General features: G+C 37.5%; 1 protein-coding gene across 6 annotated transcripts in view; it reads left to right on the plus strand.

Annotated features, from left to right (window-relative positions):
• COL14A1 (collagen type XIV alpha 1 chain) overlaps positions 1 to 25797 on the plus strand; it is a 245676-nt gene that overhangs the window by 39024 nt on the left and 180855 nt on the right. For all 6 annotated transcript variants that reach the window (XM_063606884.1, XM_057303085.2, XM_063606883.1 and 3 more), the window contains one exon: positions 4307 to 4393. In XM_063606884.1, the coding sequence (XP_063462954.1) occupies positions 4307 to 4393 (87 nt within the window). The remainder of the gene's footprint in view (positions 1 to 4306; positions 4394 to 25797) is intronic.

The following is a 25797-nucleotide window of genomic DNA, read 5'->3' on the forward strand; positions in this document are numbered from 1 at the left end:
TTCTTTTTTTTCTGTTGAACAAATGTACGCCACATGCCTACTAAGTGCCAGACTGTTTTCTAGGCACTTGGGCACATGACAAATCCCTGCCCCTACGAATCTTATATTCTAGTGACCAGAGACTACAGCAACATCCTCTTCCTGAAAGCGGTGTTTCAAATGTGAAGGATAAAAATTTTGAATTGTGAATGCAAACAGAAGAGACCTAGCATAGTTAACTTTCTGTTACTTCATTGCTAAAATAGACTCTTTTAAAAAACCCAATTTATTCTTAAGGACAATTTAAAGCATAATAAAAAATCATCAGAATAGTATAATGAACCCCTAAGTAGCCATCATCTGGCTTCAGCAATTAGCTGCTCAGGGCCAGTCTTATATCTTCTATCCTTCAAACCCTTTTCCTTATTATTTTTTGAGGAAATCACAGACATCATTTCAAGTAGATTTTTTTCTAAATTTCAAACAATAGCTTTTAAAATCCTACCATAAGATGAATCCATAAATCTGTGAGGTGGTGGGTATGGAACTTTTTGTGCAGCAATGTTCTATCTAGATTTTTTACACCCCTTCCCTCCCTTTTTTCTCTTTCTCTTGTTGGTAATATTTTGTGAGACTTATAGGCTGGTGCAAAAGTAATTGCAGTTTTTGCAATTACCTTAAATTGGAAAAATCGCAATTACTTTTGCACCAACCCAATATTTTGTGAATATTTTAAAAATTTAAAAGAAAACACAACTTGGTTAAGTTACCTCTTGAAACTTCTGAACAAAGACATTTGGCAAATTCACCTGTCAGCAGGACATACACATGTTGTAAATGTTACATTCTTTTGAGATTCACTTTGTCTGGGAGCTTTGGAAAAGGTTTTTATGTTATTTTTGGTTTAAATCAGCCTTCTGTCTCATTTTACTGGCACTGCACTTTAGTTTCTGGCCTCCAACATTCCTGCATGAGTTGCTGAAATAACTTCACTTACAGTTTGTGAGAAGCAGTAAAAGGGATAAGGAGAAAAGATTCATCTTTCTCTAGTCTGAGGTTTTGCAATTGATTATTTCAAACATTCCACTGATTGAACAGCGGAAGAAACACAGAGAGTCATATAAATCTTCCCAGGCTACTTCTTCAAAACACATAAAAGGAAATTCATTTGTTTCCATCTTGCTTAACTCTGCTAAGATAGCTGTAGAGAAACAATATAACTTTTAGCTAGATAAATAATATGCAAGCGTGTATGTTTTTAGCTGTGTTATTTTTATTGGCAAGATAGAGGGATTTGTTCTGCCCAAATAGCAGTTTGTAAGAATAAAATGAAAATTGCTTGGATAGCTTTCTTTTCCCTTTTGCATTTCAGTTATATTCTTGCTCTCTGTGAGACGGAGCTAAAGCCTAGTCTCCTCTTCCTAGAAAACTTTGGTGGTTGGATCCAGGAAAGTGGTGATCAAGATAAAGCCTTGTGGCTATAGGTTTGCATTTAGTGCAGGGATTTGCATTCTTTATGAGTTCATATTTTGATACACAGTAAAACATAAGAAATGATGTTTGAATTTTTAAGACAGAAAGGAATATCTGATCTAATAGGTATTATGATTCCAAATTTGCCACAAGCAGTTCAACCACTTCCAGCCTCAGTTTCTTCACCTGCAAATGAGGGTGATGATATGCCTATTACTGTGCGGATGAGCTTACTTCACCACGTAGTACAGCATGGTAGCTATTGTTGTCATAAGAAATACCATTTTGCTTGTAACAATCTATTTTCCAACTGATTTTGCCCCTACATGAGGAAGACATATATATATTATATGTGACATAGTGGATCAGCTTCCATAATGTCTGTTATTTTTTCTTGTTTATTTATAGACTGCTTTTATAGCTCTGTGTTTTAATTTAGGACCTTTAAATATGGAGGGCGCCTCTTCAACGATTAGGAGAGACACAAGATGGAAATAAAGGTTTTATTACTTACAGGTCCTGGGAGTTACATGGTATGCCTGGAGGCCACACCCATGGAGGTCAGGGAGCACATGAAGTGGGGGCACCCATAAGCCAAGGTCTTTAATGGGGTCCAGGGCATTATCCCTGGGTTTCTCTGAGGAGAGTTTTAATTGGGGGTTTTGAAGTAAGCAGGCATGAGTTCCAGGAGGTCACACTGTGACTGAGAGGTGGTCATTGTGGCATATCTGCATAGTCCATGCAGAGGATGAGGGTCAGTGGGGCCAGTCAGGTGGGCTGTGTGCAGCTCTCCCATAGAGAAGTAGAAGGTAGAAATAGATCTAGGAGAGAATAATGAATAATAAGAGTAACTCCCGAGCAGAGACTGGCAGAAACTCCACTGGAAAGGTGACATTTGAACTAGACTTTGAAAGATGGGCAGGGAGCAGTTGTTTAAGGCAGATATCTGGATTAACCACATTTAGGAACTAGTGCTTTAGGGTATGTTGTAGGACTGGAAACTGTGTCAAGGGTGACTGAGCCTGTTTCTAGTATGAGTAAGTCCAACTTATATTTAAAATGGATGCTGAGGCAACATAAAATTTATAAGAATTCACCACATTCTATGTTGGAAAATTTTTTCTCTTTTAAATGTGTCTTATCAATCTTTGCCTGCAAATTCCTGCCTTTCTTTGGAAGTCTGACTCAAAACGGAAGTTTCTCCAAGTCTCTACCTCTGAATTTATTACTAGTCTTTCCTAGAGCTATTTCTACCTCCAGCATCACTCAGCACGATCTTTCTCATATTAAAGTGGCAGACGTATTTTGTTTTAGAAAATGCAAGTAATTTGGGGTGACAGCCCATGTGTGGGTGGGGTTGAAGATAAAGATTTGGAAATTATCTATGAAAAGATGAGAATTTAAATTGTGGGATGGTAAAATTACAGGGGGGTGTAGAGAGACACAAGGCAACCTTAGTATATGATTGTGTTTCATGAATAGTAATAGAGAAAGAGCCAAAAGAATGCGAATGAAAAGGAGTGGTCAAAAGGAGAAAACCAGGATACAGCCATTCTAACAACTGAGAAAGAAAAGAATTTAAGTGTGTGTGTGTGTGTGTGTGTGTGTGTGTGGTGGTGGTGATGATGGTGGTGGCGGGGGTGCTCCAAAGTGCCAATGCTTATAAAGAAGTCAGTGAATGAGGTTTTAAAAAATTGTTATAAAAATTTATACATATCAGGATCAAGGTATCTTACATTTTTATTTTTAAAATCTTTTAAAATTTTGTTTTATATCGTGGAATTTAATCTCTGGGTAGCAGAAAGCCAAGGAAGGTTTCTAAGAAAAGGAATAATAGAATTGGAGTGACATGACCTTGGCAAATGACAAATCTCAAACCATTTCAGCAAAGGGATGGAAGACAGTGGAAAGAAAGGGGAGGAGGATGTGATAAAGACAGGATGAATGGAGCAATATCCTGGAGAAGGCAGCAAGGGTGGTTCAGAGGAAATCATTGCTTCCCCTATGTAGCTTACCCTTTAATACATTTGCTGATTTCCATGAAATGAATGTAGCAATTAATTGAAATACCTTGGCTCACTTCTGCATTTTCACAGGGTGTTTTATTTGTGCAGAGACCACTGACATTTGGCAGGCTCTTGACTGCTTCAAACAGCCTGAGGTGCTATTTGGCAGAAAAGCAGCTGTGCAGTTTTAAGGAGAGAATGCAGTGGAAAGTTAAGCTAATGGTGTAGGTTGATATGAATTTATTAAAAGGCCAAGGGGCATTTTTTGGTCCTTGAACATTTTCTAATTAAAGCCATAAAAAAACTACCATGTATTAATAGAGACCTTTTTTTAAGTTTGAAAGGAATTATTATAAGGCTCTTCACCTTCTTTTTTTGCTGTTGGAGCAATTCCAAATGAGGCTATTCATGGTTAAGATCTTTCTAGAATGGGGACCAAGCTCATAGGCTAAGTCCAGAGACTTGAAGATATGGCTTTAACCCCGTGCCAGCACTTAACTGGTTTTATGAGATAGGTGTTAGCTTTCTGGTTCTTCATTCCCTCATGTATAAGCTAGGGATAATTACGCTGATTTTACAGCAGTTATGAAGGATTAAATATATGTGACACATCTGCCCATAGTGCATACTCAGCCAAAGTAATTCCTTAAGTGTTTCTGTGTCTTCTCATGACAAAGTTGAGAGAAAACAAAACAAACCAGCAGTTCTAATATTTGGGGATGAGTTTGTACCACGGAGCTCATTTCTGTAGACACTTTTAGGGCTTTCAAGGGTTTTAGTAAAACTCATTGAATATTTTCTTTTAGACTTTAATATAACATGGTGCTGTATCTCTACTTTTCTTCCAGTTAAAGATTTAGAAAAAAGAAAGGATCCAAAGCCCAGAGTCAAAGTTGTGGACAGAGGAAATGGGAGTAGACCATCTTCACCAGAAGGTCAGAGACGATTTTGATTAACTCATGTTGGGAGTTGGGTTGTTTTAATTACACAGGCAATACTCACATATGGGGTTGCTGGTCCCATCTAAGAAGTGCAGGTCTAATACGAAGATCGCCTGTGGCCTCTCTGTACTCTTCCTTCCTTTCCCACACAAGATGACCCCCAACCACTTGGCATGTGACCTTTCAGGCACCTTTCTCAGAATGGTGCATGTATGTACAGCCTATCATATTTCTTGTTCTGTGCATACCTTTTCACTTGGAAACCTTTACATGCCAATTCATATAGGAGGCAGGTTCACCCAGTGTAAATTGCATGGGCTCTCCCACTTGCCTGCCTAAATTCAAAGCCTGCCTTTACCACTTTGAGTGATCTTATCCTAGTTATCCAAATGTCTATGTCTCTATTTCCTTATCTGCAAAATGTGGAGAATGGGATTCAGATCACAGAGTTCTTTGGGATAAAATGCGTTGATATGTGTAAAATACTTAGAACATTGCCTGCCATTGAATAATGTTAGGTATTATTGTTAGTCTACCTCATTCTTTTTAATAGCCAGATAGTGTTCTATGGGATAGACTATTATAATTTATTGATTAGTCCCCCCAACCCCGTTTTTTTTGAGGCAGGATCTCACTCTGTCACCCAGGCTAGAATTTAGTGTCACAATCTCGGCTCACTGCAACCTCCGCCTCCTGGGTTCAAATGATTCTCCTGCCTCAGCCTCCTGAGTAGCTGGGATTACAGGTGCGTGCCACCGTGCCCAGCTAATTTTTGTATTTTTAGTAGAGACAGGGTTTTGCCATGTTGTCCAGGCTGGTCTAGAACTCCTGACCTCAGGTGATCCACCTTCCTCTACCTCCCAAAGTGCTGGGATTACAGGCGTGAGCCACTGCACCCTGCCGATTATTCCCCTTTTGATGGGCATTTAATGTTGTCTAATTTTCACTATCACAAACACGCTGTAACAACGTATTTCTAACTGTGGAACTGCAAGGTTAAAGGATAAGCAAATTTTAGATTGCCAAATTGATAGATGGCAGGCTCTATCAATATCGACTTAAATTTTTTTCAGTAATTTGTACTTCTGTTAACGATATGTAACAGGAATTATTTCATATGTTCTTTTCAACATTTGAAATCCTTAATATTGAAAAAATTCTCCAATTATATATCATTTGTTTAATTTACATCTTTTTGATTACTAGTGAGGTTGAACATTTTTTCATATCTTTAGTAGTCATTTGTAATTTTTCCTGTTTATTTTTGTTTTGTGTTGTCTTTATTTCTTTAATGAACATATAAAAACTTTCTAAATATTTTGAGTATGAAACCCTTTTCTACATATTGTTGTATTTTTGCAAATATTTTCTCCTGGTGTATAATTTGCCTTGCAACTTTATTCATCTTTTTGATAATTTTTAATAGAATTAAAAAATTCTTGAAAAATGTTTTACTCTGAATTTTGATGCATTTCTTGGTTTTCTAATATTTTAATATGAAACATTTTCATACTTTTCTTCTAATGATGTATAGGTTTATATTTATATTTATTACAACTTATTAAATATGTTAGATATAAAATGTATAAAAATAATGTCATAGACATGTTTGTCCAGATTAAGAAAATAAACCTATTACCATACAGTTAAAACTCATTGCTTATTCCTATAAATTCCCTTTCCTGTCTTGTAGGAGGCTGCCACTAAGCTGAAGTCAGTTTTTATCATTCCAATATGTCTTTATCATTTTACTTCATATATATTTGCCAGCTTAAAACATATTTCATTATACAAAGTTCAAATTTTATATATCTTTGCTTATGTCTCCTTCTGTACATGTCGTAGAATTTTTCTAGAGCATATACCTTGGAATCAAGTTATTTAGTTGCTGCATGTGTATATTTTTATAGCTCCTCTTGATATCTTTTTGTGTTTTTATATCCAACTTACTTCATTGTATTTTCTTTTTTCTAACATCCAGAGTTGAGTGTTTATCCCTTAATTTTTAATTTTTCTTTTCTATTATATGCATTTAAAAATATCCAAGTACTGCTTGAGCTGTCTCACATAGATTTTGATATGTAGTATTGTTATGCTGTAGTTCATACTATTTTCTACGTTTCACTAGGTTTTCTTCCTTGATTCATGAGTTACTTAGAAATATGCTATTAATTTCTAAACATCTGGAGATTTTAGAAGAAGATATTTATTTATTATTGATGTCTAATTATTGCATTGTGGGTAGAGAATGGGGTCTGTAGGAATATTCTTTGAAATTTGTTGAGGTATTTTATTACTTAAATGTGGTCAGTTTTTAAAACCATTCCATGTGTCCTTGAGAAAAATGTGCATTTTAATTTCCCTCGATGGTATTAGTCCATTTCTATTTGTAACTCTGGCAATTTTGTTTTAAATACCTAAAGGCTAGATACATAAAAATAAGAATTATTGTATTTTTCTAGTCAATTTTTCTTTTTGATATTTTGTAATGATTCTTTTTATTCTTAGTAATTCAATATTCACCTCAAGGACTATTTTATCTAATATTAATATAGCTATACCACCTTTATTTTATTTAGTACTCACATAATGCATTGATTCTCTATTCTTTAACTTTCACTCTCTTTGTGTCTCAAGTTCAAGGTGAGTAATTTGTAAAGAAGATTTATTTGCATTAAAAAATTCTCTTACAGTCATTGTGTTTTACTTGATAGCTTTGGTTTACTTAAATGTGTTGATGTTACTGATAATTTTGGACTTACTATTTATTTTGTGCTATTACCCTACATTTTTCTTATCTTTTTTCCCCCTTTACACCTTACTTAAAATTGACCAAGTTTCTTTTTTCTTTAAATCCATTTTAGCACTTACTGACCTGGAAAAGCTAACATAGTCTAATACTAATCAATATCTTTACTATTTCCCTATAATACAGAATATAGAATTTAATAATGCTTTAAATTCAATGATTAGTGTCCCATCTTACACATCATTCTTGACAAATACATTAACTTATTTTTTGCCTCACAAATATATTATTGAATATATTTATTATAGATATTCTTTAACAATCAGTGTTTGTCCAGATTTGCCCACGAAGTTATTTTGCTCACCATTTCATCTTGCATCTCAGACCTTCTCTATGTATCCACTTTCCTTCACAGAAGATCTGTGGTGGTAAACTTATCTTTATTCATGCAAAAATATCTTCACTCTGCAGTCACTATTGAGAGATTAGCTGGGTACCAGATTAAGAGTTGTCTCTAATCATTTCAAAGACATTTTACTACCTTCTGGCTCCTGTTGCTTTGTTGACATGTGTGTTTTCAGTCTAAAGGTTGTTCCTTGGTAGGTGACCTCTCTTTTCTCTCTGGTTGCGTTTCAGGCTTGCTGTCTTTTATCTTTGGGGTTCTGCTGCTTCACTGTCATCAGCCCAGATGTAGATTTCTTTGTGCTTCCAGATTTCAGATTTATATCTTTCACCAGGATTAGAAAATTCTTAACCTTTAACTCTTTAAATATTATTTTTCTCAGTAACTTATATTCATATTCTTTATCTCAATTAGATTTATGACAGTTTCTTTTGACAATCTATGTCTTTTAATAGTAATATTTTGTACCTCTCTGATTTTACAAATAATATTTTGGGTTCCTTATGTCTGTCTTTTAGGACACTAGATCTCTTCCCCTTTCTAATCTAGCCTGTTCTTTTCAATGGGGAAATCTTTTAGTCCTAGAAATTACATTTGCTTCTTTTTCAAGGTTGCTAGAATTTTTTATGGTGCTTGGTTCCTTTTTAACTTTTTAATCATTTTGATATTTTAATCATGATCATTTTATATTCTGAATTCAATAATTACATTATTAAAGTATTTTAGGGTTAAATTCTTTTGTTTGTTTGTTTGTTTGTTTGTTTGAGACGGAGTCTCTCTCTGTTGCCCAGACGGGAGTGCAGTAGTGCAATCTTGGCTCACTGCAACCTATGCGTCCTGGGTTCTAATGAGTCTCCTGCCTCAGCCTCCTGAGTAGCTGGGGTTACAGGTACCCACCATCATGCCCAGCTAATTTTTGTATTTTTAGTAGACATGGGGTTTCACCATGTTGGCCAGGCTGGTCTTGAACTCATGACCTCAGGTGATCTACCTGCCTCTGTCTCCCAAAGTGCTGGGATTACAGGCATGAGCCACCGCAGCCGGTTAGGGTTAAATTCTTGTTGCTTGTTTATACTGACTTTCATTCATGGGGCTGGTTTCTTAGGATGATGTGTCACTTTGGCTTGTGGACTCATGTGGAAATTCTTCACAGCATGTCTTAAGGGTGTGCTCCTTCAGAAGGGCACATTTTGGTTGCTACTAACCTGGAAATACTCTATGTTAATTTCTTGTCTTAAGATACTCAGGGCTTGGTTATAAATTCACAGGACAGACAGTTTTCCCCCCACATAGAGCTTAGGCCAATGTACAACTTTCCTTGTCATCTCCCTTGCTAGAAAGCAGTTATTTTTCTAGTCCAGCAATTTGTAAGGATATAGCCCTGTGAGGATGCCTCCCTTACATAAGAACTATCAAGTACAACTTCCCACCTTGAATGCATTAAGGTCTTGTCTCCCGTTCCAGCATGACTATTACAGCTTAATGTCTTGACTGATAAATTTCTGGTTAAGGTGAAATCTACCAGATATATATTTTCCCTTGCAGTAAGTAAGTAGCTTATGATGAGATATTTTGAGACATGTAAATATTGTTTCTTATTAAAATTTCACCTACTTGTTTTAGTGTCTACTGATTCTTGCCTGAGTCAGTAACTATTATGATGTTTCTCAAATGGTAATTTTTCTAACTCCATTTTTCATTCTACATTTATTATTTGGCATTCTACTGTAAAGAAGCTTTCTCCCTTCTCCCACATTTGTTTTTCTTTTCATATGAGTATGGACTGGTGGATTCTTAGTTTATTTGAGTGGATTATAATCCATTACTATCATTATTTATTATGATGCTCAAATTGTTCCAGATTTGCTAGGCGGGAACTATTTCATGCTGTCTCTTATGTCTTTTAAATATGTTCCCATCATCCCTTAAGTTATTTCTTACTTTCTGGCACAAACTTTACATTCTGAGCGCTTGTATTTTTTCTACCTGGCCCTAAAATGAACCATTTCTTCCAGGAGTCCTGGCTTCTTTTTGTGGAGAATAGTATTTTGAAACCAAAATATGGGTACTAGCTGTGCCTATTGCTTCTGGAGTGTCATACCATTATCTCTCTGTCTGTCTGTCATTCTCTCATTCTCTTGCTCTCTAGCAATCAATCATCTATCTATCTATCATTTATTTATCTATCTGTTATCCATCATCCATCTATCATCTTTGTATTATCTGTCTCTATCTATCTATCTATCTATCTATCTATCTATCTATCTATCTATCTATCTATTTTACTGCATCTTATATCTATCTTTTGCCCATACCACAGGGTTTATTTTAGCCCTCCTTCTTCTAATATTTATAACTCCCCTTTCAAGAGAGTGAGGAACATGGCTCCCAATATTCTAAATATATCTACTCATATGGTCAATCATAGAAATAGTTTTAGAACTGCTAATCTGTGCATACTGCAAAAAGACAAACAAATCTATTAATGAGTTCAATGTTTGCTTTTAGTCTAAGGTATGTCATATCTGTGTTCAAAAGGATCTTGGATTAGTTCTTTTCTTGCCTATTCACTGTGGTTTTCTTATTTATTTTAATACAGTTAAGTTAATCTGTGAGTATGTAAAACATTGGCACATTTCCAGAAGTTGAAAAGTCTACAAAAAGATGACACTGAAAAAGAAGTATCACATCTGCTATTCCTTCCATCCAGTTTTACTTGCCCCTCCTATATAATCAAATGTGTTAGTTTCCGTCTTATCCTTTGTATGTTTTCTTTTTGTAAAAACAGGTTTGTTAATATTTTTAAGGGAGAATTTTACAAGGAAGTTTGCGGGTTTGGATTGGCTTTTTTTTTTTTTTTTGCCACTTGATGCTTAGACAATGGTGTTTAAGGTGAAATCTCTGGAAGCCTCTGTGGATTAGAGTTTGGTGTCAGAATTTATTAGCTATAGCTATGTATTCCTAAAGTGTCTCAACTGCTGTATTCTTTCCCCTAACGCACCTTCCTCTTTCCTTTCCAAAACCTAGGATTGAGTGAAACAAATTAAAACTAAGAAGTAGACAATGGAAGAGTGAGGCTACTATTGGCAAATGTTCTAATAAATACGAATACACATTTGGAGAAGGAAGATTCATAAGCAGTCCATTTCCTTCCTCACTGGAGATATGTTTGAACATATGTTTACGGAGGAGTTCTTTCTGAGCCCACTTCCAGGCAGGCGCTATCTCAAAGGGTTTATTGTAGTGATGAGGACTTGGGGTAGGGCAAGAACTTTCAGGAGGTTTGTGGAAAATAGGTGTCTTCCTCTTTCAGATGAGGGTTTCCATGAGGTGTGTGCCAGGGCAGTGAGGACTTTGTGAGAGCGCTGGTTATGTGAGAGAATTGTCTTAAGAAGTAAGTTATAAACAATTGTGACAATCCAGGACAGAGTTAAGGCTCCTAGGAGGTGGAGGGGCATGCACTAGTGTGGCCCACTGGAGACAAAAGATGCCCCCGCTCCACCCCAACCAGGTCGTTTATGCAACCCTTAGCATAAGCCCCTCCTCCAAGTCGTGGTACTCTCGTGATCCACATTGAACTATACTGCTCTTTGTTTTCCCTGAAATCTACAATTTTCTTGTATAAGAGTCTACACTGATAGTGGCTGAGATACAATCAGACGTATTATACATATTTTACAATTTTAGTTTAAATGCAGAGTTAAGATCCTTAACAGAAGTGGCTGTGCAGTTAAAGTTACAGTTAAGATTGTTTCCAATCTACTGTACATGTTTCTTTAATAATGCAAAATGAACTCACAAACAAAAGTGGTACTTGCCTTTGAGCATAATATTGGCACATTTGCATTAATGGCTATTTCTCTATCGTTGTCCAAACAGCTTTCTTTAATCATTTTTGGAGTTTTGCACAAGAATGCAGAACCTGATTGGAAATAATTAAGAGACTGATAGGAAAAACAGCATAGGGCTTTTTTCCCCTTCTTTTTCAGTGATTTTTAAAATTAAGATCACCAGCCTTCTTTGTTTTGTTTTTAATGGATTTTTTAAAATACCGTAGTCTCTACGGTGATATAAGGGGTGACTCTCAGTGTTCTCATTTTCTGGGGGAAAAATGAGATGAGCTTAAATTATTCTTTCCAGAAGTCAGCAAACTATGGCCCATGGGCGAAATTCAGTCTTCTATTTTTTAAAATAAGGTTTTATTGGAACACAGCTATGCTCATTCCTTTACATATTGTCTATGGCTGCCTTCCCACAATATCAGAGTTGTGTATTTGCAACAGAGATCATATGGCCTGCAAAGACTAAAATATTTTCTGTTTTGCTTTTTTCAGAAAAAGTTTGCTTATCTTTGTCTTAGAATGTTTAAAATTTTTGAATGTGTTGGCACACAATCCTTCACTAAACCAAGTAATGAAATGCTTTTCCGAGGACAACTGTTCTATTTTGCTATTTCATAATTGCATAGGCTGTACTCATAAAAAAATACATATATACACATACCTACCTTTGAACATTTCTACCTCTTATACTCCCATATTTGATTCTTTTTTACTTGAAACATGAGAACTCTCAAGAGTTAGTTGTGAAGATTGAGTTAAAATGTGTAAAATACCTAGTACATAGTAAGTGCCACATATTTTATATATAGCACTTACTACATGCGTAAAATAGTTTAAATACATATATAAATATCATAGTATTTGCTGTTAATAATAGCATGTATATTTTGCAAGAGCTAAGATTATCATGGGCCAATGTTTTATATTATTGATTTAATAATGAATACATAGAAGAGCTGGTAATTATCCCCTAGTGTCAAGCACTGAATTAGTTTCTGGGGATTAAGTGGTGAGCATGGGAGGCAGAATTCTACCCTCATGGAGCTTACATAATCTAGCAGGGCTCAACACATGTGCTCAATGCCTTCTCTTGGAGAAGGGCCAGTTCTGAATTATGCAGTCATTATGGTTGAGTGTAGCCTGGGCACATGAGTATTTTCGAGGTATATTTTCACTTACTGGGATCTCTCACCTCCCATTAATACTTTTATGGTTCTTGGCTCACAGTCAAGAGATTGATTTGAAATTTTAACACCTTTCCACTAGCTATTGTGGGACTTAGATCTGGCAAACCCAGGACTGTGAGTTCAACATGGTAAAAATGGGACTGTTAGGGTTTTAATTTCCATTAGGTAGGCGTCAGGAGGTAGCTAAAGTACAGGGAACTAGATGGGTCTTGTAGGTTAATGTTGGCAAGAGCCTGACTCCACTCCAAGATTAAAGGGGAAGGAGTTGGGTTCAGTCATAAACAGGACATTGGGGTTAAGTGTGGGCTAGAATTTGTGCATTAAGGAGTTTGAAGGATACCTGGATCATAGAGTATGCTCTATTAGTGCTTCTTCCTCTTCTTCTTTCCCAGTTTTCTCCTCCTTCCTTTCCTTTTCTTCCTCCCACTTTCTCCTCCTTATTCTCATTGTTATTATAATTATTATTATCTAGATAGTTGACATGGTGTTCCAGCAACAACATCAAAGTGAACTAGAAAATTGCTCCTTATCCATGCAGGGGGGCCCTGAGGAAGCCACTCTGTATATGTCTGTGCCCTGAGTGAGGGAAAAGTCTTGAGAATGCATAACCTTGGGCCTGTGCCACACACAGCTTAGGTATTCAAATTTACATTCACCATGTGCTCTGAGGCCTGCCCACTCAAGAAATTAACATAAAAATGGCCTGCAGCTGGTAAAATCAGTGGAATGACTGGCAGAAGCAAACACAAAATCACATTTGAGCCAAGGCCTGATGAAACAAGGCCAAAGGAGAGTTCGCAATTCACAATTTCAAAACATAGAAGTAAACTATGTGCCATAAGTAAGAGTCAGAAGACACAAAAGTGGTGGCCTCAGAATTCTATGAACTTTAATTATGGAATCATTACATAAAGACCATATAGTAAGGGCCTAGTGCAGTGACTCATGCCTGTAATCCCAGCACTTTGGGGGGCTGAGGAGGGTGGATCACTTGAGGCCACGAGTTCAAGACCAGCCTGGCCAACATGGCGAAACCTCGCCTCTGGTAAAAATACAAAAATTAGCCGGGAATGGTGGCGCACATCTGTAATCTCAGCTACTCTGGAGGCTGAGGCAGGAGAATTGCTTGAACCTGGGAGGTGGAAGTTGCAGTGAGCTGAGATTGTGCCACTGCACTCCAGTCTGGGTGACAGAGCGAGACTTTGCCTGCCTCAAAAAAAAAAAAAAGACTGTATACATATAAAAAGACTATATATATATATATATATATAGACTATATATATAGACTATATATACGTATATATAGTCTATATATAGTCTATATATAGACTATATATAGACTATATATAGACTATATATATAGACTACATATATATAGTCTATATATATAGACTATATATAGTCTATATATATAGACTATATATAAATAACAATATGATTACTAATCTCAGAAATATTTGAAAGAAGAGACGAAAAGAATGAAAAACCATGATAAGGAAAACAGGCAGATTAGAAAAGGGACCAAATGAACATAAAGAGTTCTGAAGAGCATAAACATAAAAGATAGCCACATCCATAATCATGTTGGTAAAACTGTAGGACACTAAAATTTCAAAAGATAAATGGGGAACACATAGGAAGAAAAGAGCCAAATAAGAAGAAAAGGACTTATTGTACCCATTTCTAAACGATGGAGATCTCACTGTGCATGCAGTTATTTGTTCTTCAGTTCTCTGGAGTATTAAATAAAACCTGTTTGTTTGTTTGTTTTTAATTTAATTTAAGTTCTGGGATACATGTGCAGAACGTGCAGTTTTGTTACGTAGGTATACACGTGGCATGGTGGTTTGCTGCACCCATCATCTGCATTAGGTATTTCTCCTAATGCTATCCCTCCCCTAGCCTCCCATCCTCTGAGAGGCCCTGGTGTGTGATGTTCCCCTTCCTATGTCCATGTGTTCTCATTGTTCAACTCCCACTTATGAGTGAGAACATGCAGTGTGTGTTTTTCTGTTCCTGTGTTAGTTTGCTGAGAATGATGATTTCCAGCTTCATCCATGTCCCTGCAAAGGACATGAACTCATTCTTTTTTATGGCTGCATAGTGTTCCATGGTGTATATGTGCCACATTTTCTTTATCCAGTCTATCATTGATGGGAATTTGGGTTGGTTCCAAGTCTTTGCTATTGTGAACAGTGCTGCAATAAACATACGTGTGCATGTGTCTTTACAGTGGAATGATTTATAATGCTTTGGGTATATACCCAGTAGTAGGACTGCTGGGTCAAATGGTATTTCTAGTTCTAGATCCTTGAGGAAATGCCACACTGTCTTCCACAATGGTTGAACTAATTTACACTCCCACCCACAGTGTAAAAGTGTTGCTATTTCTCCACATCCTCTCTAGCATCTGTTGTTTCCTGACTTTTTAATAGATTGCCATTCTAACTGGCATTAGATGATATCTCATTGTGGTTTTGATTTGAGTTTCTCTAATGACCAATGATGATGAGCTTTTTTTTTCATGTTTGTTGCCTGCATAAATATATTCTTTTCAAAAGTGTCTGTTTATATCCTTCTTCCACTTTTTGATGGTTTTTTTTTTTTTGTAAATTTGTTTAAGTTCCTTGTAGATTCTGGACATTAGCCCTTTGTCAGATGGATAGATTGCAAAATTTTTCTCCCATTCAGTAGGTTGCCTGTTGCCTGTTCACTCTGATGGTAGTTTCTTTTGCTGTGGAGAAGCTCTTTAGTTTAATTAGATCCCATTTGTCAATTTTGGCTTTTGTTGCCATTGCTTTTGGTGTTTTAGTCATGAAGTCTTTGCCCATGCCTATGTCCTGAATGGTATTGGAATTTCTGGCCAGGGCAATCATGCAAGAGAAAGAAATAAAGGGTATTCAACTAGGAAAAGAGGAAGTCAAATTGTCTGTGTTTGCAGATGACATGATTGTTTATTTGGAAAACCCCATTATCTCAGCCCCAAATCTCCTTAAGCTGATAAGCAACTTCAACAAAGTCTCAGGATACAAAATTAATGTGCAAAAATCACAAGCATTCCTATACACCAATAACAGACAAACAGAGAACCAAATCATGAGTGAATTCCCATTCACAATTGCTACAAAGAGAATAAAATACTTAGGAATACAACTTACAAGGGATGTGAAGGACCTCTTCAAGGAGAACTACAAATTACCGCTCAAGGAAATAAGAGAGGACACAAGCAAATGGAAAAACATTCCATGCTCATGGATAGGAAGAATCAATATTGTGAAAATGGTGATACTGCCCAAAGTAATTTATAGATTCAATGCCATCCCCATCAAGTACCATTAGAATTAGAAAAAACTACTTCACCATATTAGAAAAAACTACTTTACATTTCATATGGAACCAAAAAAGAGCCTGTATAGCCAAGACAATTCTAAGCAAAATGAACAAAGCTGAAGGCATCACGCTACCTGACTTCAAACTATACTACAAGTCTACATTAACCAAAACAGCTTGGTACTGGTACCAAAACAGATATATAGAACAATGGAACAGAACCGAGTCTTCATAAATAAAGCCACACATCGACAACCATCTGAACTTTGACAAACCTGACAAAAACAAGCAATGGGGAAAGGATTTCCTATTTAATTAATGGTGTTGGGAAAACTGGCTAGCCATATGCAGAAAACTGAAACTGGACCCCTTCCTTACACCTTATACAAAAATTAACTCAAGATGGGTTAAAGACTTAAACATAAGACCTGAAACCATAAAAACACTAGAAAAAAACCTAGGCAAAACCTCTGTTTTTAAAAAGTGATATTAATTGACTTAGTTGAAACCATGACAATGAAGATAAGACATGATTTCTCTACACTGGGAATACTACTATTCTGTAACATATTTTAAATGTTTTCACTTAAATGTAAGAATCCAACTGATGTTATAAAATTTGGAATTCCCACCGTTTATTTATCGGTCCTCATTAGAGCTAATTGAAATACTGTTTTCTTTCTCAGAGTCTGTGTGGGATTCATTTCTCTTCTTTTTTTAGACTTCATTTCTCCTTGGTTTAAGATCTACCTTTACTGAAAAATTCTAGACAGCATATTAGTCAGGAATCCTTGGCTTCAGCAGAAACACACTCTAACTAGTTTAAGGACAGAAATAATTGTACTGGCTCATGTAACTGAAGCATGGCTGGACCTAGGGTCTCAATCCAGTATCCGTTGCTCTCTCTTGCTTCTCCATCTCCTGGCTGTGCCTTCCTCTGGGATGGCTTTATTTCTTGGTAGGGTTCCTACAAAGGCAATGAAGTCCCCCACAGAGTTTCAGGTTCCAGAATTACATAATAGTGAGCAACCCCAATCTCATATGGCAGGAAGCCTTTTTTTTTTTTTTTGAGACACAGTCTCGGTCTGTTTCCCAGGCTGGCGTGCAGTGGCACAATATCTGCTCACTGCAGCCTCCACCTCCTGAGTTCAACAGATTCTCCTGCTGCAGCCTCCTGAGTAGCTGGGACTACAGGTGGGCCCCAACATGCCCAGCTCATTTTTGTATTTTTAGTAGAGATGGGTTTTCCCCATGTTGGCCAGGCTGATCTCGAACTCGTGACATGAAGTGATCCACCTGCCTCAGCCTCCCAAAGTGCTGGGATTACAGGCATGAGCTACTGCATGGTGGGCTATGAAGCCTTTTTTAAGGTTAGTTTCAGAAAACATCTCAAGAACAGTTTTGATTGGTCCAGCTCTTGTGCCCATCTCTGATCCAATTGCGGTGAACAAGGAAATGCAAGAATCTGACTGGCCACACCAGGAGCTGCAAGGATGGCATTAGCCCTAACTGAGATATCTGGATTGAGAATGGAATTGGGCAAACACATTTAAGTCAACTATGGGGAGCTTTAAAATATTTTACAATTCTCTTTAGATTATCTCCCAAATGTGCACTATTAAGATGAACTTGTTTCTGCCACATCATGAAAAAATTGAAGAATTTTTAAAAAGTAAAGTTTCAATCATATGGAGCATAATTTGACCATTAAGACCACATTTAAAATGATGCCTTAAGTTGCTCTGGGTTTCAGGAAGAAACAATTTTCTTTTACAAACAATGATGTGACACATACACTCTCAATGGGAGTGACATCCTTGAATGGGCAAAAATTGATTTTGGGAGTGAAAAGTGAAAAATATTAATTATTTTATGTGTTAAGTAAAAATATACAATACATACATAAACAGCTATATGGTATACCTGTGATTTTAAAATTTCATGAGGAGGTGATTAGGAAAAAATGTCTAAAGGCTTCTTATGGGAGTGATAACTAAAAATGGTTGAGAAACATTGATCTAATGCAACACATGTATTACAGAAAGGTTCTCCTGCAATTTTAGCCCCTTTCTCCCCTCACTTCTGCTCTCTGAGCATTCCATAACATTTTCTTTTTGAAACATAGACCCCCCCAAAAAAAATACAAAAATTAGCCAGGCATGGTGGCATGCACCTGTAGTCCTAGCTACGCAGGAGGCTAAGGCAGGAGAATTGCTTGAACCCGGGAGGCGGAGGTTGCAGTAAGCCGAGATGGCACCACTGCACTCCAGCCTAGGAGACAGAGTGACACTCCTCCCCGTCACCCCCCTCCCCGAAAAGTTATGTTTATGCACTCCTGATGACAATCAGATGAAATTCTTCTAGCATTAGACCTCCAGTTTTCCTCTAGTTCCTCCCTTACTGCCCTTGATAAGATAGTTTTGAATAATTCTGACACTTTTCCTCTGGCCTCCAGCAAAGTTTATTATTCTCAACTTGTGAATTCTCCAGTGGTAAGAAATCTTAACTCTGTCTGAAATAAGTTTTCAAATGTCTTCATTCTTAAAATAACTTTTAATATATCATTTTAAAAACAATCAGATACCTTACAGCTATGAGGACTGATATTGATTTTGGCAGAGTGAGTCTCCCGTAGGAATGCTTGGGCTTCTCTTACTTGTAACTTCCTTCTTGTCTAAGAATTTTTTATTGAGTATCTTGTCTCCATACCTGCAGGGCTGACTGTTGTCAAATTAAGCGATGTTTTGGCTTCAGAAATTGCAAAATGTCAGGATTGGTTCGTTATTAATGAATTGGAGTAACCGGGATAATTGAGTTGTGTTTTGTGAAAATCACCTTAAATGACCAATGTAAACATACAGCCAGATCATGTAGTATTATATACAGAGCTGAAAATAAATGGGAATATAATACACTGGCTCCTGAAGTTGAGCAAATTTCACTTTAAAATAGAGTTGATCAGATAAAATAGCCTCTCTTGGGTCAATATTCACTTAAGGAAATCAGGAAATAACTAGGCAACTCTACCAATAAAACTTTAAAGCAAACTTAATTTTTTTTATTTTTCTTCGTTTTTTTTTGTTTGTTTGTTTGTTTTGAGGTGGAGTCTCACTCTGTAGCCCAAGCTAAAGTGCAATGGCATGATCTCAGCTCACTGCAACCTTCGCCCCTGGGGCTCATGCCTCAGCCTCCGGAGTAGCTAGGACTACAGGCATGTGACACCATGCCTGGCTAATTTTTTGTATTTTAGTACAGACAGGGTTTCACCATATTGCCCAGGGTGGTCTCAAACTCCTGAGCTCAGGTGATCCGCCTGACTCAGCCTCCCAAAATGCTGGGATTACAGGCAGAAGCCACCACGCCCGGCCTAAAGCAAACTTTATGTAAAAATATATAAAAGGATCACATATTTTCAAAGGAATTAAAATCTGTTTTAGGTATCTTGTATTGTGGTAGAGTAGGAAGAGTTTGGAGAGGGTACATTACAGGAGATGGGGGAATAAAAATTGAGTCAAAAGTTTCTGAGATGTTGTTGGGAGAAAGAAGACTAATTGTATTGGGAGGAAGTGGGAAATATACATGGACGGGTCAAGTGGAGAGCTTTGGAAAGCACAATGAACAGTTTAGGCTTAATTTGGTAGGTGAGGAAGAAAGAAATAATCTTAAAATTTAGGTCACTTTGAGAGTCCTGCAGTTCAACCAGTCACGGGGATGGTAGAGGCTCCTGAGCCATTTCTTCAAGGGTTGTCCTGCATCTGCTGTCATTAACAGAGATTTTAGTATTTCCCAAGACAGTCATCTTTGGACATCCTGTCTGTAATTGAGTTGAAATCTGTCACTTTACACACTCCTTCTGGGCATATAGAATCCTCCTAATCCCTTGTCTATATGACAGCCCTTTACATATTTGAAGACAGCTGTCATGTCTTCTCCCAGTCCCTTCCAGTTTAGAGCAGAGGAGAAATGTGATGCATGTGGTGTTTACAGGATTGTTAGTTATTGTTATTGTTATAGTTATTGTTATTGTTAGTTACAGGATTGTAAACTGAAGGTCTCTGAGCGAGTGCTGAACTGTTGTTTCGGCTGTGGCACAGCAACCAGGCTTCATGTTCCTATAAGTTGTCATGATGTTATTCATCCCAGGTCGCATATAGGACAAATGTGTACGGCTTTGATTTCATGCTATCTTTAATTGCAAGGCTTGTCCATATTTTCTTTCCTTTCTTCCTTCCTTCTTCCTTCCCTTCCTCCCTTCCTTTCTCCGAAATACTTCTCTTCTGTGATGGGAGTTGAATGGTTCAGGCTCTGGAGTTAGTTCTGGGTTTGAATTTGAATTCAACTTTTCCACTTGCTCAGTGTGTGATGGTGGACAAGTTATTTAACCTGTATAGTTACTTAACCATTCTTTCTCTATGAAATGGGAAGAACATCTACCTCATAGGATTAATACTGGACTTAGATGAAAATGATGTATGCAGAGCATCTGATGAAAGCTATCACTAAGTGGTAGGCTTTTCATAATTATTAATATAAAAAAGGAAGCAAAGGAAAGTGTGTGTGTATGTGTGAGATGTGTTTGTGGTGTGTGTGTGGGGGGAAAGAGATTTATTTATTTATTTATTTATTTATTTATTTATTTATTTATTTATTTTAGACAGAGTCTTGCTCTGTCGCCCAGGCTGGAGTGCAGTGGTGTGATCTTTGCTCACTGCAACCTCTGCCTTCCAGATTCAAGAGATCCTTGTGCCTCAGCTTCCTGAGTAGCTGGGATCACAGGTGTACATCACTACACCTGGCTAATTTTTGTATTTTTAGTAGAGATGGGGTTTCACCATAGTGGCCAGGCTGGTCTCAAACTGCTGGCCTCAAGTGACCTGCCCGCCTCCGCCTCCCAAAGTGCTGGGATTACAAACCACTGTGCCTGGCTTGAGATATTGATTTAATATAAGGAATTGGTTCACGTGATTATGGAGGCTGGGAAATCCCAAAATCAGCAGTCATCAAGCTGGAGATCTGGGAGAGTGACCATGTAGTTTCAGTTCAAATCCGATGGCCTGAGAGCCAGGAGAGCTGATAGTATAAGTTCTAATCCAAACACTGGCAGGCTCAAAACCCAAGAGCCAGTGTTTTAGTTCAAGTCTCAAGGCATGAAAAGCAACATATGAGCTCAAGGCAGTCAGGCAGGCTTCTCTCTTACTCAGCATTTTTGTTCTCTTTAGTCTGCAATCCCTTAGAGGCCCATCCACATTAGGGAGAAGAATCTGCTTTATTCAGTCTACCAAAATCAGCCAGAAATACTCTCATAGACACATCCAGAGTAATGTCGGGTCAAATGTGCAGGCACCCCATGGCCTAGTCAAATTGGCACAAGAAATTAACCACACGCTGTATAATATATTTCTAGGAAGACAGAAGTTATAGGAGGAAAAATAAAACAGGGATAAAAGGAGTGAGTCACGGGAGTGCTGTTTTAGATAGGGCAGGCATCTGTCAGGGAGGCTTTGAAAGGTACATTTCCACCCACGACTGGATTAAATGGGTATTAACCTCACTCAGATTAATGTAAATTCCAGACACAGCTGAAATGAGCCCCTTGCTGCACATCCCCTACATGGATGGCTTCTGATGTTATCTCCCACAGCAGTGACCATCTATGTTGCATTCTGTGAGGACAACTTCCATGGTAGTGATAGTGTGATATGTTGGAAAATACTTATTGGACAAAACATTTAGAAGACCTGTTGTGGCTGGGTGCAGTGGAGGTGGCTCACACCTGTAATCCCAGTGCTTTGGGAGGCCAGGGTTGCAGGATCGCTTGAGCCCAGGAGTTTGAGACCAGCCAAGGCAACACAGTGAGACCCCATCTCTACAAAAATTAAAAAACAAACAAACAAACATTAACTGGGCATGTGATGTGTGCCTATTGTTCCAGCTACTCAGGAGGCTGAGGCGGGATCACTTGAGCCCAGGAATATGAGATTGTAGTGAGCTAGTATTGCGCCACTGCACTCCAGCCTGGGTAACAGAGTGAGACCCTGTCTCTGAAAAGAGAAAAAGAAGAAAAAAATACCTGTTATCCAGTCCTAGTTCTGCCAGTAACTAGTAAGTCAGTCACTTGTCCTCTCTGAACCTCAATTTCATTTTCTTTTTTCTCTTTTTTATTTTGAGATGGAGTTTTGCTCTTGTTGCCCAGGCTGCAGTGCAATGGCATGATCTTGGCTCACTGCAACCTCTGCCTCCTGGGTTCAAGCAATTCTCCTGCCTCAGCCTTCCGAGTAGCTGGGGTTACTGGCGCCTGCCACCACGCCCAGCTAATTTTTTGTATTTTTAGTAGAAATGGGGTTTCACCATTTGGCCTGGCTGGTCTCGAACTCCTGACCTCAGGTGATCCATCCACCTCAGCCTCCCAAAGTGTTGGGATTACAGGCGTGAGCCACCACGCCCTTCCCTCAATTTAATTTTCTGAAAAATGGGGACAACATGGCTTCTCATGGGAATGTTGTAAAAGTCAGACTTTGCCAATGTATTGAAAAACCCTTTCAGAATGAAAGTTTCTCGTTGAGTTTTTGGCAATGTAAAATGACCTTAACTCTTTTTATAAAAATATCTTCAGTAGTGTGGCTGGAGCCAATCTCTACACAGTAACAGTGAGCTTCCAAGAGTTCTACCGTACCAAATTCTTAGGGATTTTCTTTTGCTCTTGGTTTGGAAACTTGAATGTAACCTCACAGGAGACTTAAGTGAAAAATCGTTCTGTGGCCACAGTATTCCTTCAAATGTCTTGTGTAATGAATGGCTGAGCCTGATATTTTGCTAGTGGCATAGAACAAAATAATTCAAAGCCCCTAAATGAATCCTAGACCAGTTGTGGTGAAATCATTGTGAGGTTTTCTGACTGAGGTTAAGACAGGGTGAATAAAAATAGTACACACTCTCCTTTCATTCAACTTAGCCTCCAGCATTAGGAAAATATCAAGGAAGGCAGACCACTTTGATACAATCTCCCTGATTCCTAAATAACTGTAATCCACTTTCCCAGTGCGGTAGTGTGGCAGGGCAGGAGGAGAGAACACATTTAATTGAGCCATCATGGCTCATTTCTCTAGTGCCCTGCTGGAAGTGTGAACTATGTGAACAGAGGAATTATTTTTTAACAACACAATTCAATTTAGTTTACCTACACTGATGTACTGTATGTCAAGAGATGAGCCAGATAAAGTGGCTAAAAAGACAAGTGACAAAAGCCTTCCCCAGTCAAGGAGTTCAGTCTAGTCAGGCAGATAGAAATGGAAGCCAATCATAATATTCCAGTGTGATGGGCACAAAAAAAATGTACAAATCCAGAGTCAATAAAGAGGGGCAGGTAATGAGTTCCATCTAAGGACAGTAGGAAAAGATTCATGGAGTTGGTAAAGTGTAACCTGGGTTTTGAAGGATGAATAGGAGTTTACCTGGCAGCAAAAGTTATCTTCTGTCAGCTCCCTCCTTTCTATCTTCACTGACTATGTTGATAAATACCTTTATATAAAAATGCATTGTAAACATTTCATTATATAAACCATAATTGGGTCTTTAATTTGAATACCATTAGAACAAAACCAATAATATTGTTTAAAAGGAAGATTTTTAATTTGGTAATTTCATACTATTGCCATTACAGTAACATTACCCCTTGCCCCCACATAGAGTTACTCTTTGTATGATTTTGTTTACTTTTATAAAGCACTTTTTTGCATCTGAACCTATGTTCTTTATTATAGTCTATTTCCTCTCACTAAGAATTTAATCACCGAGTGGTGTTAAGAGTCAAAATAAAATGAAAGAATTTGAACTGCCAGAAGTTGGGAGCTTTGTCGTGTTCCCAGTTGCTCAGAATAGTGCTTGGTACATAATAAACACTAAATAGATTTTCAAAAAAATAAATAAATTTCATCCAGGAAATTAGCTGCATAACATCAAATGAATAAACATGGGTTTGGAGTTTCTCATGATGTCAGTAACACAATAAAATTGGTGTAAAATTATTGGAAGAAGGATGCTTTTCACATGGGCCACTTCACTATGAAAGTGCATTTATTTGGGATGGAAAAACATTCTAGACAAATAATTGGAAATGTTAGCAAACAGCACAGATTAGCTGTGGACACAGCAGGGGCAAGCCCTGCAGAGACACTGCTTTATGTAACAAGCTTTTCCCCCTTAATTTCTAGATTACGTAACATAGAGTACCTTCCTGAAGTCAGTATATAGCCCTGTGGTTAAACACATAGGTTGTGGAGACACATTACTTGGGTTTCAAATCCCAGCTTTGCCACTTCTTAGCTGTGTGACACCCTGGACAAATCACACAGCCTTTGTATGCCATCCTTTCTGACTGCAAATGGGAATAATAGTAATGGTACCTGTTCCATAGAGTTGTTGCGAGGACTAAATCAACAGATAAGTGTGGAAGGCTTAACTTTTTTTTTTTTTTTTTGAGATGGCGTCTCGTTCTGTCACCCAGGCTGGAGTGCAATGGTGCAATCTCAGCTCACTGCAACCTCCACCTCCTGGGTTCAAGCGATTCTCCTGCCTCAGCCTCCCGAGTAGATGGAATTACAGGCACCCACCATCATGCCCAGCTAATTTTCGTATTTTTGTAGAGACGGGGTTTCACCATGTTAGCCAGGCTGGTCTTGAACTCCTGACCTCAGGTGATCCACCCATCTTGGCCTCCCAAAGTGCTGGGATTACAGGCATGAGCCACCACACCCAGACTTAACATTTAATATAATAATGTACATCATTTCCAAATATGAAATGTTAAGAAATCGCTAGTTCTTCCAACTCTTCTCATCACAAAACTCCAGAAAGTATAGAAGAGAAAGGGGATCATTTCTCCTGGACTTGTGCAATTGTTCCTTTTGATTCTATCTGTGACATGAAACTATTATTATTATCTTTGTAATCAAGGCCATATATTGAGTGCTTTTCTTTAAGTTCAGCTGCTTAGGCATTTTTAAAAACACAACCTGTATTTTCAGAATTGCATTTTAGGTAAGACCCATGTAAAGTTAAGAGCTGAATTAAAACACAGTTCAACAGGTCATTTCCTCTGTCCCTTTGCTTTAATTTTAAATACAGGCTTGCAGACAAAAAGGATTTATGTTATTTTACAAATTAATTTGGAATATTGTCTTAGCAATAAAAGCTTATGCACTCATTCCTTTATATTATAGATTTAAACTACATTTAGCTGCTGGATTTTACACATTTACCTGGGCTCCCAGGCGTGTCTGGTTTTCTTTTCTACTTCTTGATTTTTAACACATTTTAAGGTACTTAATATTTTCTTTCTGATTGGTGTCTCTCTAAGAATGGTGAAATGGGTAATGTGTTTGCCAGTGGAGAGTAATGTTGTCTTCAGTTTCGAATCTGGGCTCCTGCTTAGAGTAAGACAATGATTTGAATGCATTTCTTTAAAAAGATTCACTGTAACAGCTGGAATTATGGTTAAGGTATATGATTATTGAACTTGAACACAGTGGCTTTTAAATTACCTCTTTGTACCAAGTATATGAACAGCTGTTTGCCCCTGGCACAGGCAAACCTGTTGATGGGACAAACATTGTACATGTGTACCTTATGATGGAATTAGCCATTAGGGTTCATTGTGTTTATGTATGTCTTAGAGCTGCTAACCTGGATTTAGGACACAAGAAAAAATATTGTTTTTACAGTTCTCAAGTGAGTACGTACTAGTCTTCAAGAAAAATCATACTTTGCAGTACAAAACCAGTGATGGATTTTGACTTTTGAAATTGTTGAAAAAATATCTTCCTATGAGTCTTTTTTTTAATTAAAATTTTAAAATTTAATTTATTTTATTATTATTATACTTTAAGTTT

The sequence above is a fragment of the Pan paniscus genome, chromosome 7 (genome assembly GCF_029289425.2).
Source record: "Pan paniscus chromosome 7, NHGRI_mPanPan1-v2.0_pri, whole genome shotgun sequence".
Classification (NCBI taxonomy): domain Eukaryota; kingdom Metazoa; phylum Chordata; class Mammalia; order Primates; family Hominidae; genus Pan; species Pan paniscus.